The sequence below is a fragment of the Pelodiscus sinensis genome, chromosome 9 (genome assembly GCF_052426305.1).
Source record: "Pelodiscus sinensis isolate ZL-2025 chromosome 9, ASM5242630v1, whole genome shotgun sequence".
Taxonomy (NCBI): domain Eukaryota; kingdom Metazoa; phylum Chordata; order Testudines; family Trionychidae; genus Pelodiscus; species Pelodiscus sinensis.
In genome coordinates, this window is record NC_143060.1 from 60,263,422 (window position 1) to 60,280,126 (window position 16,705).

Genomic DNA, 16,705 nt, shown 5'->3' on the forward strand with positions numbered 1-16,705 from the left:
ACGCAGGGCTCGGCCCCGGAGCTCGCTGCGCGGCTGCAGCAGCCTCCGCCTCCGCCGCCTGCCGCTCCGAGCTTGTTTGCGCCTCGCGGCCGGGCCCGGCGGGCGCTCGCGCTTGTTTTGCTCTTCCCCGCGCCCCGCGCTGCCTGTCTCGCCGGCGGACCAATGGCGAAGCTCCGCGGGGCGCTCGCGGCTCCGGGCAGCCAATGGGGCGAGCCGGGGGCCGGCCGCGCGCAGCCTATAAATGGGCGGGCGGCGCGAGCCGGCTCGCAGAGCCCAGCATGGTCGCGCCGCGGCCCCACTGAACACGCCCTCGCTTGCCCCTGCCGCTCCCTGCCCGGCCGCCAGGTGAGCGCTCGGGGCCCGCTGCCCGGGGGGGGGGCGCTGGCTGCACGGGTGCAGAGCGGGGGGGCTTTCCCTGGGCTGGCTGCACCGGCCCCTCCCGCCCGGCTCGGGGCCGCCCCGCGGCGCGAACCGGCGACTCTGCGGCTCGTTCTCTGCAAATGGCTCGCGGGGCGTCCAGCCCCTCTCCCCTTCCTCAGCGGGGGGGCCCGGCTTTGCCCCCCAAGGGCGGGGGACCTTTCCCGGGGGAGCCTGGGCACAGCCCCCAGCTGGGGCTGGCTGCTCCGCCCGGGCGCGCTCGCTCCTGGGGCGCTTCGCCTCCCCTCGCTGGGGAGCGGCTGGGGACGCCGGCGAGCCTGGGTCTCCTCGGGGGCACGTGGCCTCGCACCGGGCTCGCTAGCAATTGCCTTGGGAGTCCGGGCGTGCAGGCCCCGGGCAGGAGGGGACCACGGTCGGGCGCCCAAGGGAAGCCGTGTGGGGCATCAGAGGGGCCGGCACGCAGCCCAGTGGGCATCGGCTGCAGTGCCAGCGGGGGGCTTGCGCAGGCCAGTGGTAGGAGAGAGGCAGGCTGGGGGGATCCTGGCTCGGAAGCCCTCGCCGGGCCCTGGCCCAAGTATGCAGAGCCAGGGGGTCCTCTACTTGCATCCTCTGAATCTGCTACAGCGTGGCCTGTACCTGGGCAGGCAGAGACTTGAGTCCCATCTCTTCCTCCTTGGGTTGCTCCCTGGCTGAGGAGCTATGGCAAAATCTCAGCTGTTCAAATGTTGCTGACTCTGCGTGGGCTGTAGCTAGGGGTCCCTCATCTTCCTTAGGTGACAAGATTGTGTATCTTCAGATCACATGGTCTGGAGATGGCGCTGCCTCTGGCAAGTGGTCCTTTCTGGGGTGGGAAGGACTGCAGAAAGCCCTGCCTCAGCCAAATAGGGCGAAGATACTGGGATGGGAAATGCTCTACTGTATGTTGTGAAATGAGCTCAGAGAGGAGGTGCTGCTCTTTGGCTGGTTGATGGTCTTCTCCCTCTCCAAGCAATTCCAACCAAGTCCATCAGCTGCCAGGGCAGGGCCCAACTACTCAGATGAGATCTCGTATATCCTGAGAGCACCTCAATCTTTGAAGCAAGTGATTGTTGTAGCTGGTCACAAGCTGTGTCATTGCACTACTGTGACAGACACCGTTTCCTATAGTATAACTGTATGTAGCTAGAAGACCAGATTCTCACTGTCTGGGATTTTCCAGCATAACTGTGTAGGGGACACTTAATGCACATGTTTTTCTCCTGTTGCTGATCTGTGGCCATTCTCTTGCACTGGGGCGGGAGCCTGTTCAGAGTACAGGTGTATTCACCATTGGCTTTTTCCTCCTCCTCCTGGCAGGACCCCTGTCTCATCCTGCAGCCATGGCCACCTCTGCGAGTTCCCATCTGAGCAAAGCTATAAAGCAGATGTACATGAAGCTGCCTCAGGGTGAGAAGGTGCAAGCCATGTACATCTGGATCGACGGGACTGGGGAGCAGCTGCGTTGTAAGACCCGCACGCTGGACCAGGAGCCCAAAAGCATCGAAGGTAAGAGTCAGACTTCATCCCAGCACGTGCAGGGTGAATACTGGCACTAAAAGCAGAATGGCTCGTTGCAGGGCTTGGGTTGAGCTGTAGCAGGTTGCTGCGCTGTTGAGGGCGGAGTGGTGGTGACTTTCCTACACTGGGAAGTCTAGACCGGAGACAGTTGGTGCGCTCTGTCTTTCAAGCTCTTTGTCTTGAGAACATGATGCGGGATAGCTCCTGCCTCGCTTCCAGGTGCATTTGTGTGCTTGAAAGGGGACAGGCTGGGCCAGAGGCAATTCATAGTCTCCAAATGCTGAAAGATCAGGAGACCTCCACCTCTGTGGGAGGAAGAGGCGCAAAAAGAGCTGGGAGTGGGTGATTGTGTTCCCAGCCTGCTGGCTCTTTACCTGCTGGCTCTTCTGGCCCTGGGGAGATGGCAGGAAGAAAGTGATGGGGGAAATGAGACCTAACCAGTGTAATTAAGAGCTTGCATGTCTCTGAACACACGACCCTGACTGACAACAACAGCATTTGGATTTCTTCACTGGTTGCCATGGCACTGTCTAGAGACTGCTATAAAACAGTTCTCATTGCTCATGCACAGTATTTCTCTTCTCTCCTGCCCCCCTCCCCCTTTCACTGAGGAAGAGGCTGGCCCAGCTTGTTTGGGACGCATAGCGCTTGGAAGGGAATAACAATGGAGACAGAATTAATTCCTTCAAGTGGCTTCAAATATGCTCACACCAGGGAAAAGTGAGCCAGGCTGAGCTGCAGAGGCACAGGCAGGGTGAAGGGAATGTTCTCTTCCTCCACAAACACTGGACTGGCCATTGGCTGTTCCCTGAGCCTTGTGCATGCTCCCAAGGTTCCCTTGACCAGCTCTGGGCAGCTGCATCAAAATGGAGGAGCCTGTGTCAGGGCCATCCGCCCCTCAGGGACACCAGAGTCCCTTTCTCTCATTCTTTTTGACTTACAGCATCTCCCTGGTTCCCTTTGTTTTGGCTAGGGAAACCCCTCTGGGTCTTCATCTTACCATGGCATGTTGGCTGCAAGATAGGAAGTGTTCATCAAGGACGTCTGCAGGGCAGTTAGCTGAATTGGACTCTGCAGATGTCCCAGCTTTTTGTGTTTACTACAGGGGAGCTCCAGGAGCAAAGAGCAACTCCCTCACCTTGTCTTCCACTCCAAGGCAAATCAGCTGAAAGTACAGCACATGCCGGTGTCCTTTAACGAGCAGTCTCTTTAGCCCCGCTGCTGAATTCCTCTCTGCGGCTAAGCTGCTAACCTAAGGGGGTGAATTTCTCTCCTGCTCCAGATCTACCAGAGTGGAACTTCGATGGCTCTAGCACCTTCCAGTCGGAGGGGTCAAACAGTGACATGTACCTTCTCCCTGCGGCCATGTTCCGGGACCCTTTCCGGAAGGACCCCAACAAGCTGGTTCTGTGTGAGGTCTTCAAATACAACCGCAAGTCGGCAGGTAGGGTGCAGTTCCTGCCCCCAAGGCTGGATGCCCTAGTTCTAAGAGGGGAGACAGAAGGCTGGCTCAGTCTTGAAGTAGAGGAGGGTTAGGGACGTTAAATTTCAATTAACTGGCTAATTGACTAATCAATATAATTTGCATTGACCATTCGATTAGTTGATAAGGGTGCCTCTGCCTTTGAAGTGTAGCAACAGCCCCAGGGGTGTTGCTACACTTCAAAGGTGAAAGCACTGTGGGGAGCATGGAGCCAGCGGGGGACTCAAGCAGTCCCCTGCTGGTCCCATGCTCCCCGTGGCGGTTCAAAGCGGCAGCACCACAGGAAGCCTGGGGTCAGCAGGGGGACTCCCCGCTGGCTGTGTGGAGCCCAGCACCCCCCTCATCTCCCCTCCCCCTGTCTTTCTGATAGTGGCAGCAAGGGCAGGGAAGCAACTAGTCTTAGTCAATAAGCATTTGCTTATGGGGTAGTCCACTGGTTGGTGCCATCCCTGAGGAGAGCACTTCAGAGAAGCAGTTAATGGAAGATTTAACATTCGCATGCCACGAAGAGCTTAGCGAGAGAAAATGAGATGCAGTAGGCAACAGCTAGGGAGAAAGTAGCTTTGAGGTTTATTTTGGTCTAGCCTCTCTTCACTGGCAATGCTGAGATGGAGAAATGTGATGTGGGCCAGTGGTTGGGCGTATTGCAAGTAGGGATGTGGGGACTGAATTCCACAGCGCAGCATGGTGAGGAGTGGGAGAAGTGAATTGGAGGGTATTGCTGATGGAGGGGGTAATGTGAACCTGAGAGAACAAGAAACCTGGGAGATGCAGGCCTGGCCATGGACCAGGCGTATCTGTGCACTTGGTAGTTTCCTGAACCAAATGCTAGCAAAGAACGTGATTGAACAGTACAAGGGCATCCATTCGATGGCCCCAGCAACCGATAAGAGCACCAGATATTTAAGGCTAGCGCCCTCCCTACGGCTTAGATCTTATGCTGGCTGATGATGGTGGGGACAAAGCTGTGTCTGAATTTCCAGGCTGCCACACAGGCCTGCACTGGGGAAAGAGTCCACTGGAAAGCCACTGCCATGCCAGCTTTGTGCACAACATCATGACTAGTCCAAGCTTCCAGGGTGGGCTAAGGCCCTGAGACGTTCTGCAGGAGCAGCTCGCTGGACTTTTTTAAACCTGTGGAACACCCAGTGCTGGGACGTGGGTGAGCTAATATGCTTTGTGCTTTTCTTCCGTTCCAGAGACGAACCTAAGGCACACCTGTAAACGCATTATGGATATGGTGTCCAACCAGAGCCCCTGGTTTGGGATGGAGCAGGAATACACACTACTTGGGACCGATGGACATCCCTTTGGCTGGCCTTCCAATGGCTTTCCTGGGCCCCAGGGTAAGGTTCTGGGAGTTGATGTGTGAATTAGGAATGTGAGGTCTCATGAATATTTAACCCCAAATCTCACTACTATCAATCCCTAATGCGTGGGATTAAAGTGGAGATGATTGCGGGCGTGGCTGAAACAGGATCTCCAAAAGTTACACTGCCGATGATACCACTGAACAACAAAAGTCCTCTTTTTAGTGACTGCGCGGTAATCTGATACACAGACCAGAGTCTTCTCTGGTGTTCTCAGCCATAAGCTCCCTGAGGGCTACCTTCACCTTTCTCGTGCTCTGTGTCACCGCAGGTCCATATTACTGCGGCGTGGGAGCAGACAAAGCCTATGGCAGGGACGTTGTGGAAGCTCATTATCGTGCATGCCTCTATGCTGGCGTTAAAATCGGAGGAACAAATGCAGAAGTGATGCCCGCCCAGGTAACTACTCTGGTTTCACCTGCCACTGCTGTCAGCTGCCAGTGATGCATTGCAGAAGCTGATGCTGCTAGAACCTTGCTCCTGCAGTCAGTCTGTTCCCTGGGGCTTTGCAAATGTTGAGAGCGTAGGTGGGCAAACAGCCTCGTGCAGCAAACTGATTTTTGCCAACAGTTTTTTTCCTCTCTTCTCTGTAGTGGGAGTTCCAGGTGGGCCCCTGCGAAGGGATTGAGATGGGAGATCATCTCTGGATCGCACGCTTCATCCTGCATCGGGTGTGTGAAGACTTTGGGGTAATTGTGTCCTTCGATCCCAAACCCATCTCTGGGAACTGGAACGGAGCTGGATGCCACACCAACTTCAGCACCAAGGCCATGAGGGAGGAAGGAGGCCTCAAGTAAGTTTCTCTGCAGTTGGGCTGGCTGCATCAGTCCAGCCAACTTGGCTCAGGAAAGGGGACTTCGCCAGCAGCAGCAAGACTCCAACAGAGGTGCTAGTTGGCTTGCTGGGGGAAATGGCGACACGTCTTGCTGCATACAAGAGATTTTGGGCTCAGATTATAGTTCTTACCTCCCCCCCCCCCTCCCCCCCCCCCCCCCCGTTATTTCCATTGGTGCATGCAGATTATCCCCACACTTGCAGAGGCTGCTTCATGGCACTCTCAGCTTCTTCTTTCTCCTGCCCCCCCTGCTGCTCCCGGGTGTGGGGGGAAGGAGTGGGGGGGGCGGGCAAGTGGCACCATCTCCATGGTGCCTGGGAGAACTGGCTTTTAAGCCAGCCCCTCAGCACCAGCTCCTGTTTCTCTCCCCCACCTCAAGGTGAGGGAAGCGAGTAGTCGACTACTTGGTTACATCTCTAGGAGGCCTTGGGGCTGGAGTAGACTGGGGGGGGGGGTATGCACAACCCTAGTCAGCCCCTCTCACCTGCTTGTCTACCTGCTGCTCAGCAAGGCAGCCTACAGGAGAGACCCCGAAGCCCAGCCTGGCTGGGAGCAGCTGCAGCGGTGCACCCCAGCCAGCTGGCTTTTTGCCAGGGCACTGTAGCTCACCAGCTTACTTTGACCTCTGGTCTCAAGAAAAATGGAGGCCATAAAGGCATCCTGTTTTGTATCCATAGAGGACAGAGTAGCAAAAAACCCCAAACCAATGGACAACTGGCCATCCTACTCAAAGCACTACTGGTGCCTTCCCACACATAAAGGAAAGCTGTTCCAGGCCTATTGAGTGGCTATGCGACTCTGCCTAATTATTGGTTCTAACTGGCACCCGTATAAGCTGTAATTTTCTTCACTTCCAGTCAGTGAGTCTTACTGCCTCTTCTCCCTCCCCCTCCCAAAAAAAAACCCACCCAAACAATTCTGCAAGTGCCTCACTAGTCAGAATAGGCAGGGAGGGGAACATGCCCAGTCCCATCTGCAGGGGAATTGGGTGTAGGTAACTGAACCAGGTAAGGAAGGGTGCCTAAGGATACTGACTCTACTGTAGCAATAAGAGGAAGGGCCCTGTGGCTGGTATTAGCTGGAATGGCAATGCTTGAAGATAAGGGACTGAAACGAGGGATTTTGTGTCGAAGTGGGAAAAGGTCGGAACTCCTGCACTTGGCTAAGGTCTTCCATGGCCAAGTGACCAGCAGCACAGCAGGTGTTTTCGCCAGCCACTCACAAGGTCCCGCCTTCTGTCTCCAGGCATATAGAAGAGGCCATTGAGAAGCTCGGCAAGCGGCACCAGTACCACATCCGTGCTTACGACCCGAAAGGGGGGCTAGACAACGCCAGGCGCCTGACCGGCTTCCATGAGACCTCCAGCATCCATGAGTTCTCTGCCGGCGTGGCCAACCGTGGTGCCAGTATCCGTATCCCCAGGAATGTGGGCCAGGAAAAGAAGGGCTACTTCGAGGACCGCCGGCCCTCTGCCAACTGCGACCCTTATGCTGTGACGGAGGCACTAGTCCGTACGTGTCTTCTCAGTGAAACTGGGGATGAGCCCTTTGACTACAAGAACTAAGTGGACTGCCGCGACAGATACCGTCTACCCCCCAAAACATCCCTTCTAGATGTAATTCTGAGGGCACACGTCACCACATTGTCTGTCTGTGCCCCAGTAACTCCTGTTGTGTTCGGGGAGGGGGGGAGCCTTTAGTTCTTGTCTACTTTTTTCTCTTTGTTCTTGCTTGAGAGGAAGAGCGGGCGTTAGAATTTTAACCACTGTTTTGTCTAATGCATCTGTATGTCTGACAGGACCTAGTGGCTTCCATGGGCAGACAATGTGATAGGCGGAAAGAAGGCTGACGGACAAAACGCTGTAGTGGGTGGCCCAAGAGTCCGACTCACATGAGTAACACAACAAGCTCTCCCTAGACCATTGTCCAATAATTATGGCTGGGGGCGGGGGAGGAGTAAAGCTATGACCGATTCCCAGCCCTTTGCACGCACACATGTGGTGAGGAAACTTTTTTCCCTTCTGTCTGAGACTTCTGGGCATCTTCTTGCATTCTGTTGTCCCAGCTGAAGGTGGGAGCTAGTAGCAAAATTCCTCCTTTCTCAGTCACTGGAAGCCACTCGATCTCCTGTGTGTAACACAGAGTGAAGTAGGTTTTTTTTATATTTAAAGGTAAAAACAAAAAACTTAAAGAAAGACGTTCCAATAACTCAGCCAGCTTAGAGCAGGCCGGGTTCCTGAAGGTACTATTGGAGGTAGAACTCCAGTGTGGGCTAGAACAGAAGGTAGCAATGAGCCCAAGAGGGGAGGTGTCGGTTTTTTCCCCTCCACTATGAAGTGTGGCTTTGCCATGCCTGGTAGGATGTTGGTTCAGCACTTGGAAGCTAGCAGTAACGATCCTAACTTAAACTTGAGCCAGTGCAAGCCATGGGCACATGGCATGGCTAAAACACAAGGAGGATGTTCTAAACTATGAGTTGGCTGGTCAACTTAATGTGTTGCTATTGGGGTTGTGGGGGACGGGGTCTTAATCTCCAGTGGGATTAGCATGTCACTAAAGCAGGGCTTTTGATAAAAGAAACCAGTTTAGATTTTAATAGTGTTTTTAGGGTTTCTAAAGTTGTACAGTTTTACAGAGACCACTAGTGTTACTGTTGGTAATCCCTGGCGCACACACTGCCTGCCACCTAGCCAGGACTAGTGAGGGGCTTTGTGCTCTGCCAGGCTGCCCCTAAGTTCTCCTTGGGGGCAAATGTAGGTTCAAATGTTCCAGGTTTTTGGGTGGTTCTGATGTCGGCTGTTGCATTTGGACTTATGAATAGGTTTTTTAATAACAAAAACCTCTTAATTCTAACTTCCTCTCCGTGGTTTTATTCCTCTGAAGTGTCCTCCTGTGAGCTCTTAACTATCTGGAGAGATTTCAGCCCAAAGATCCTCTCATCTCTCCTGGAATGATATGGGGACTCTTAGATGCATGTTAATTTTCTGGTCAAAACTCTCCAGAATTTGGGGCTGTCAGTTTTGGTCAGATGTCGTGTGATGAAATGGGCACCTTTAATTCCTCAAGGCTCCAGGATAAGACAGTTGAGTTGGTATCCTTATGATGAGCTGGGGAATTGGGACATGGGACCTTCATTTTAAAAGCCCCCAAATTTGAAGCCATGTAGTTGTGTATAAACACTTTGTGGAGGGGGGAAAAAAAAGTTGTTTGGCTGAATTCAGCTCAGTCTGCCAGCATCCATGTACCTGAAATGGGGTAGTGACCAACTATTGCTTACATTTGTTTTCCTTTAGTTTTCCCCTGGACAGATCCCAGTAAATCAAACCCACTTCAGAAGAGATTAATGCAGGAGCTGGGTGCCAGTAGCAACAGCTGCCTTCATCAGATTTGCCAAGCAGAAGGCCTCAGTGGGGCTCTGTGCCTGCACATCCTGCCTGTTTCACTTGGGATGGGAGGGGAGGGCACGGATAATTCTTTATCACACATTTTCTGTTCTGACAGCCTAACTCTTAGGGTGGCGTTTCCAAAAATGCTATGGGTTGGCCACCGTCTGCTCCTGCCTTGAGCATCCCAATGTTGACTTCAGTGGAAGTGAGTAAGGCCAGTGGGAAGCACTAAAGTGCATCCCTGGCCTGATCTTTCCAGGTCAACATTCCTTAATTTCCCAGGCTACTTGAGACAGGCCTGGCCTTGCTAAAACCATAGAGTCCATGGGTTTGAAAGTGACCTCTGCCTCCCCCTGCTGGCAAGATTCAGGGCAGCATCCCCTTCCCTTGATGTGCCAGGTAGCCTCCAGCAGGAGATGCCCTCACAGTTCATATAATGTTACTGCAGAAACCTCCGGGTACGGGGCACGTCTGCTTTGGGGGGGAGCCAAGATACCAGTGAGTGCCCAAGAGTAAAGACTGGTAAATGCAAGAGCAGGCTATCCCTGTCTGACGATGAAGACCCCTCTGTAGAGGAGGGGGGAAAGGAGCAAGTACTTTTGTAACCCCAACTATAAAAAAAAAACAACCCTTTTTCTAGAAACTGATTGTCAGGCTAATTGAGGCCCCCACCCTGCCTCACAAGGCCTAACCCCATTGGCTGTGGAGGGAAGCTTAGTCAGTACAGGCATACGGTTTGCCTGAGCGAGGAGGAAATGGGGATGAATACAGCTCAGGCAGGCTTCTCTTTGGGCAAGTTTTGTGAGGCCCTTTGCAAGGCCAGGCTTCACCCAGGTGAAGAGAAGTTACATAGCCAAAGGCAAATGGCTCTCATTGGAAATTATCCTTGTATCTTGCTCCCATGAGAATCCCAGTCTAAATGCCTCCAGCTAGGTGAAACACAGTTGAGCTCTGAGCATTTCACTGGGTGGAGAAGATTTCTGCTTAAACACTAGCTCACCTGTTTTCCTAAAACAGCAGGGCTGCTTCCCACCAACAAAGCCACCATTCATAGCTGCTAAGGGCAGTGGCCTGGCTGTGGGTGGGTGCACCACTCACAGATTAAAGCTTAAGAGGGACTCTGGAGGGGAAGTGTGGGCTGGTGGCTAGGTTAAGGGCAGTGGGAGCCAGAAATGCCAGTTCTAGTCCCAGCTGTGCCCTACTCTTGGTGCATGACCTTGGTCAAGGTAGTTTAACATTGCTCCCTCTTCTGTGCTGGTAACACGGCCAGGCTGTGTACTTGAGTGGGTTGTGGTTTAAATCACAAACGGGGTCTGGCCTGGGTTAGCATAGGCTGTGGCAGTATGTGTTGTTAAAGGCCTGAATCCTCCCCTGTCTATGATGGTCTGCCTACCCGTTGATCATGGTGCTCTGGGATAGTTTTGGGCTGGTGTGGTATGTTGCCTGCGGATTGCTCCCGTTTCGAACATGCAGCTACTTCTGGGGTGGAACATGTCAGCAATGCATGTGAAAAGTAAATTCTGCCACCCCAATGCTCCTGTGCACAAAGTGATCAACTCTCTTAACCATATTCAAATGTGGGGTCCTGTGGCCAGCTGAGTGGCTAGGATCTCAGTCTTACTCTTGTGACGGGGAGCATGAGCACTGTTGTTTATGGGCTTCCTGCCAACATGCTCAGTGTCGGCTCAGTACTGCCAAGAATTCTCTCCCCAGCACCAGCCTGCGGAGCCTGAGGCTTCCCTGGATGGCTCCCATGCAGCCCCAAGCAGGCCTCTGCCTAGAAAGCTTGAGATCTGACAAGCTCACTGCCTGTTGTGGCACAGCTGCAGGGTGCCATGAGCTGTTGCTTCCTCTTCTCCATCTTGACACCCGACTTTGGTTTCCCCTCAGATGTTATCTTTAGATCCCCCATGGCTGCATGCTCTCCTCAGCTCTTCCATGAGGGGGTCTCGGGTCCTGTCCCCATGTAAAGCTCAATAGCAACCTTCCCCGAGGACACGCTCCCAGAGCACCCTGAACTTTGTTGCAGACAAAAAGCTGCCCCAGGGCTGCTGTGTGTGCTGTTACTTTTCATGATTGCCCATTTGAGACTCAGCAAGGCCAAAGATCTGCTTGTCTCTCTCTCTAGGTTCTTGTTCTTGTGGCAAGTGGGAGCCACATGCTCACCTTTGTTACTTGTGGGCTGTGGGGCTGACAACCACCATGGGCCTCTGGGCAAGGAGGGTGTAGGCCTGGCTCCATGATCCTGGAGGGGGGAGGGCCTTTTGTGGAGAGGCCAGAGGCAGCTAGCCCTCAGCACCACCTGGACTGTTGTGTGCTTTGGTGGCTATCCTGGGGCTTTGGCTGCCCTTGAATCACCAGGCCCCTGGCACCAGCCATGCTTGTGGGGTGAACAAAAGAGGAGAAAAAGCCTCCAATTATGTGGCTGCAGAGAGCAGAACTACCCTCCACTGGATGGTCCCAAATATGGCTGAGAGCTGAGTGAAGATCCCCTACTTGGGCTAGTAGTAAACCTGTCTATCTGCCTGCATGGGAAGAAGATGCCAGCCTGAAGAGGTTTGCCTGTGTGTTTTGGATAACCAGAAGACAGACTGGGTGCTACAGCAGAGTATTATACCTTTCATTGTTATACACTTCGGGGTTTTGCAGGCTGCACTCGCCCCCAGGTCCAACTTGCAGGGGCAGAGAATCAGTCAGATATTTGTAGTGGAGTTTTTACTCTCCTGCACAAATTCTGCAGGCACAAAAGAGGGCATGTGGGCCCAGGCCAGCCCACGGGGTGTGCCGAGTGCCAGAGTTTAAAAGAGAGGGACAATTTATGCTAGGGGTAAATGCAACCTGTTTCCTGACCCAAATGGCAACGGAGGACAGGGAGCCTTCGTAATGTATACAAATGAGGAGGTGCTTGCAACTGATGTGAGTGATCAAATGCCTTTGAGTGATAGGCACTGATAGAACAGTGGCACTGTCTCCCTAATGATGTCTCTAGTTGTCTAATGATGTTCTAATTAAAACCTGGTACTTGTAATTTATAACACCACTGCATTGTTCTCTGCCGATTTAAAAAAAAAAAAAAATTAAACTGACTCCTGTTTATGATGTCAAGAAAAAGGGGAGCTGTAAGTTGACAATTATTGGTGTTAAACTATAAAAGAGGTCTCCATATTTGAATATGTGATTTGCCTACTTTTTAAATTAACCCCAGCCTAAGTTAACAGACTTCTTTACTGATTGAGAGGGGGGGGGAAATCCTTTCTTTTCAGAAAACCTCTTCAGTAACTTAGCTACATCTTTACTTTTGAGTTTCTTATTACCTAAGTATACATTTTAGAGTGCAAAGACCGTTTTTTTTTAAAGGATTGGAATGGTTAAAAAGTAAAGATTCTTCACCTGAAATCTTCAGAAGATGAACTTATGTGTTTTGACTCCTGCTCCAAACGAGTCACCCAATATGAAATGAACTTGTTTTACATCATTGTTAATTAACATTGCCATAAAATGTGAATGTAAAAGTACATTCTTCATACTAATAGAAACACGACAGGCAGACAATTCAAACCCTGTTCCATAAGGATAGTAAAATACTAAAAGGTCTGTCAGAATGAGATTACCATCTTTCATTTGCATCCTTTCTTGTGAACCATGGCCTTCTCAAATCTAATTACTCAGTAATGAAGCATTGATACAAGTGCCAGATTTTCTGATGTGCCGAACTGTTTCTGATTTTCTTCTAATGTAATCAAAATAAGATTATCCACAAGTCTCTTCAAAGGTTTGTCTGAAAAAGGGAAGGTGATTTAACTGTTAGCACCTTCGCTGGTTCTTTTAATGAAGTCAAGCCAGGCTAATTATATTTTGTTTGGCGATGCCCATGAATGGATTTTTCCATGCAATCCCCTTACTGATTATGAGCACTCATTGCAACTATCTTCTGTACTTTTCCTTTGAAATTGATGACACGTACCAAACATCTCAATGTTGATTCCTTTTCCATGCTACAGTAGAACTGTTTGATCTTCAGGGCCCTCTCTGTAAAACAGCCTTGATGCTCTACCACTTCAGGCTTTGTAGACACTACCACACCTTTCTTCCTGAAAGCAGCCTCCAGGGCGCTACATGCTTTGGTAGAGTGTTGGCGCACCTATAAGAACCAATAGCGACCACATTTGAGAACTCATGGAGGGTGGGTGAGCGCTAGAGAAGGTCAGGCTTTGTACCTTTCAGAAGAGGAGCACAAAGGACCTGGGGAATTAGATCCATCAGCCTCACGTCCCTACCTGGAAAGTTACTGGAACAACTTATTAAATAATTTGTAAACTCCGAGAGGATAATAGGGTTATGAAGAGTAGCCACCATGCATGTGTCATGAACAAATCATGCCAAACCAATCTCATTTCCTCTTTTGATAGGATTATTGGCCTAGTGGTTAGGGGAAGCTGAGGATATGGGTGATTGCTAGGGAGGGGCACTGGCCACGTGACCACTCCCCAACGTGCTGCCACGCACCACTCCTAGCCTGGGGGAGGACCATCCCTAGAAGGGCATGGGGCCCTGAACAACCCCCACTCCATCCCAGACCATTGTCGTCTTATAACAGAGACCGAGAGGGCCTCCTTCCCCACCATCGCAGGCAGATGCCACCTGGTCTGACAACTGTGTGTTGCCGGCTGCAAATAATTTTCAAACTTAGTTTCAAAGATCAGCCACTCCTGGAATGGCGTCACAGGACAGAGGATACCAATGGCTTGCAGCACCCGCACCTTGTCTCCTGTCAGGCTGGGGTACTCTGGCTTGCATCTATTTCCCTCTGACATTGCCAGCAGCCTCCTTTCTCATGAGGGCGCTGCACTCTTGACCCTAAGGCTGGGAAGAAGTAGCTAGCAATGAATGAAGTAAGCCAGGTCCTGGCCTCGCACTTTGCCTTGGGGCCAGACTCTACCAAGCAGCCGATCAAAGCAGAGCAGAAGGGTTGCTAGATCTTTGTCTCAGGGATTGTTAATGAGCTTAGGTTTCCTCCAGGGCAAAGAGCAGCCTTTGGGCTCTGTGAGCAGGGCAGTGGCTCCGAACTGAATCCTGAGCTGTAACAACAGAGTTTCAGTGGAGAAGGTGGGTGATGGATTGTCCCGCTTGCTCCACATGTTAGATCTCTGCCTTGCTTTGTATTTTGTGTGTCACCTTTCAAGCCTGCTTGCCTTTTCCCCTGCTTTCTCCTCTCTTCCCCATACAATCTCTCCCCCAAATGGGCACATTCCTAGGAGCCATGTAAACTACTTTACCCAGCATAGGCAAAATAAACATGGCCGCCGCGCTGTGCAGATGATCAGCTTTGACCTTCTCCTCTGGTATCTAGTTCCTGTTCTCTGCTTTGAGCCTGAGTTCTGGCTGCTGAGTTCTGGCTGCCAACTACTGACTCCATTTCTGGCACTTGAGGCCTCCTCTGACCACTAAGCTAGACTGCCCTCATCCCTGACACTCACTCTGTCCCATTCATATTGACAGGTTTCATCTGTATTAAGAAACGTCTCATGGTTTTAAAGAGACTCACATGAAAACATCCTAACATGTTACAGCCACGCTGGAGCCCCATTTTGGACATGATTTGTTTTAAACCCACTGAGCTGTAAGTGTGCACGAGGGTTTATGGGTGTTACCAAAGATTCGCTAAAGTGTCAGTCCAACGATATACAGAGGCTTTTCTGCCCCGGTGAGATTTGCCTGCAGATACAGGTAACGTATTATAGTAACTGGTGGAGACCTCTGCACCCACTCCAGAGACTCACTCTCTCTGTTTGGGGAAGAAGCTGACTGAACCGCAAGCAACCTGGCTCACTCCCGGCTCTGTCAGACTTGCTGTATGAGGGAGAGTGTTACTATGGTTAGGAAGACCTACAACACCTGTGCCAGTGCTGTTTCTGTCTCCTCCACCGGCACCTGTAGCCAGACAGACCATGGCTGCCTCTACCCAGATCCTGGTGTGGTATTGTAGGGACTGTGGCTTGCAATTCCCACTTACTGAAATCCAGGCTGGGGAGACCATCCAATGTGAAAGGTGCCTGCTGGTGGAATCTCTCAGGAAGCAGGGGGGAGAGCTACAGGAGGAGGTGGCTAGGCTGGGGAGTATCCGAATCCATGAGGAATTCCTTGAGGGTATTCATGTGGAGACCGCTGAGGCTGAGGTAGCTGTCCCACTACATAAGACTGCTGGCACACCACTGGTGGTGGAGATGGCTCTGTCTTAGGGGGCACATTGGCAGCTGGTCACTTCTGGCAGCAGGCAAAGCTCCACCCCTGCTCCCAGCCCTCCCTCTGTGGTTCTTGAGAGCCGTTTTTCTGTTTTGGATACGGAAGATAAGGAATCACCCCCGACAGCAGAAGAGGAGAAGCCTTGTACACCGAAGGCTGGGAGGTCTGCAGCCACCACTGCGAGGAGGAAGCGTAGGGTAGGGGTGGTCAGAGGCTCTTCTGAGGGGGATGAAGGCACCATCTGTCGCCCTGACCTGACATCTCGGGAGGTATGCTGCCTGCCAGGGGCCCGTATCCAAGACATTATGGAGGCACTGTTGAGGATTATCCGGCCCTCTGACTACTACCCCAAGCTACTCATCCATATGGGCACTAATGATACTGCAAGGTGGGGCCCTGAGCAGCTCAAGAGTGACTACAGGGCCCTGGGCGTATGGGTGAGGGAGTTTGGAGCGCCAGTGGTGTTCTCTTCAATCGTTCCTGTCAAAGGCAGGGGCCTAGGCAGAGACAGGTGCATCCTGGAGGGGAATGCCTGCCTGCAAAGATGTCACCAGGAGCGCTTTGGCTTTCTTGACCACAGGATGCTGTTCCAAGAAGCACTGCTAAGCAGGGATGGGGTTCACCTTTCGAGGAAGGGGAAGAGAGTAGTTGGACACAGACTGATTAACCTAGTGAGGAGGGCTTTAAACTAGATTCAACGGGGCAGGTGACCAAAGCCCACAGGTAAGTGAAAAACATGGAGACCTGGGAGATGGGTCAGAAATGAGAGAGCATGTGGGCTAAAATAGCAGAGATAAAGGAGGGGCAAGACAGATCTGGGGGGGGGCAAATCAATATCTTAGATGCCTGTAGACAAATACAAGGGCTACGTCTACACTGGCATGATTTTCTGGAAATGCTTTTAACGGAAAATTTTTCCGTTAAAAGCATTTTCGGAAAAGCGCATCTAGATTGGCAGGATGCTTTTCCGCAAAAGCACTTTTTGCAGAAAAGCGTCTGTGGCCAATCTAGACGCGCTTTTCCATAAAAAAGCCGCGATCGCCATTTTTGCAATCGGGGCTTTTTTGCAGAAAACAAATCTCTGCTGTCTACACTGGCCCTTTTGCGCAAAAGTTTTTCTGAAAAAGACTTTTGCCCGAATGGGAGCAGCATAGTATTTCCGCAAAAGCACTGACATTCTTACATGAGATCGTCAGTGCTTTTGCGGAAATTCAAGCGGCCAGTGTAGACAGCTGGCAAGTTTTTCCAGAAAAGCGGCTGCTTTTCCGGAAAAAGTGGCCAGTCTAGACACAGCCAAGGAGTATGGGAAATAAGTAGGAAGAACTTGAAGTGCTACATCGTTGGTATCACAGAGGCTTGGTGGGATAATACACATGATTGGAATATTGGTATAGAAGGGTACAGCTTGCTCAGGAAGGATAGGCAGGGAAAAAAGGGAGGAAGTGTTGCCTTTTATATTAAAAATGTACACACTT

General features: G+C 51.8%; 1 protein-coding gene across 1 annotated transcript; it reads left to right on the forward strand.

Moving 5' to 3' along the window:
* The first annotated feature begins 253 nt into the window (after positions 1–253).
* Positions 254–8,454, forward strand: GLUL (glutamate-ammonia ligase). The gene is made up of 7 exons (XM_075936796.2): positions 254–345; positions 1,714–1,902; positions 3,197–3,358; positions 4,597–4,743; positions 5,039–5,166; positions 5,361–5,560; positions 6,848–8,454. The coding sequence occupies exons 2-7, from the start codon at positions 1,737–1,739 to the stop codon at positions 7,164–7,166; spliced, it is 1,122 nt and encodes a 373-aa protein (XP_075792911.2). The 5' UTR covers positions 254–345; positions 1,714–1,736; the 3' UTR covers positions 7,167–8,454.
* Positions 8,455–16,705: the final 8,251 nt, after the last annotated feature.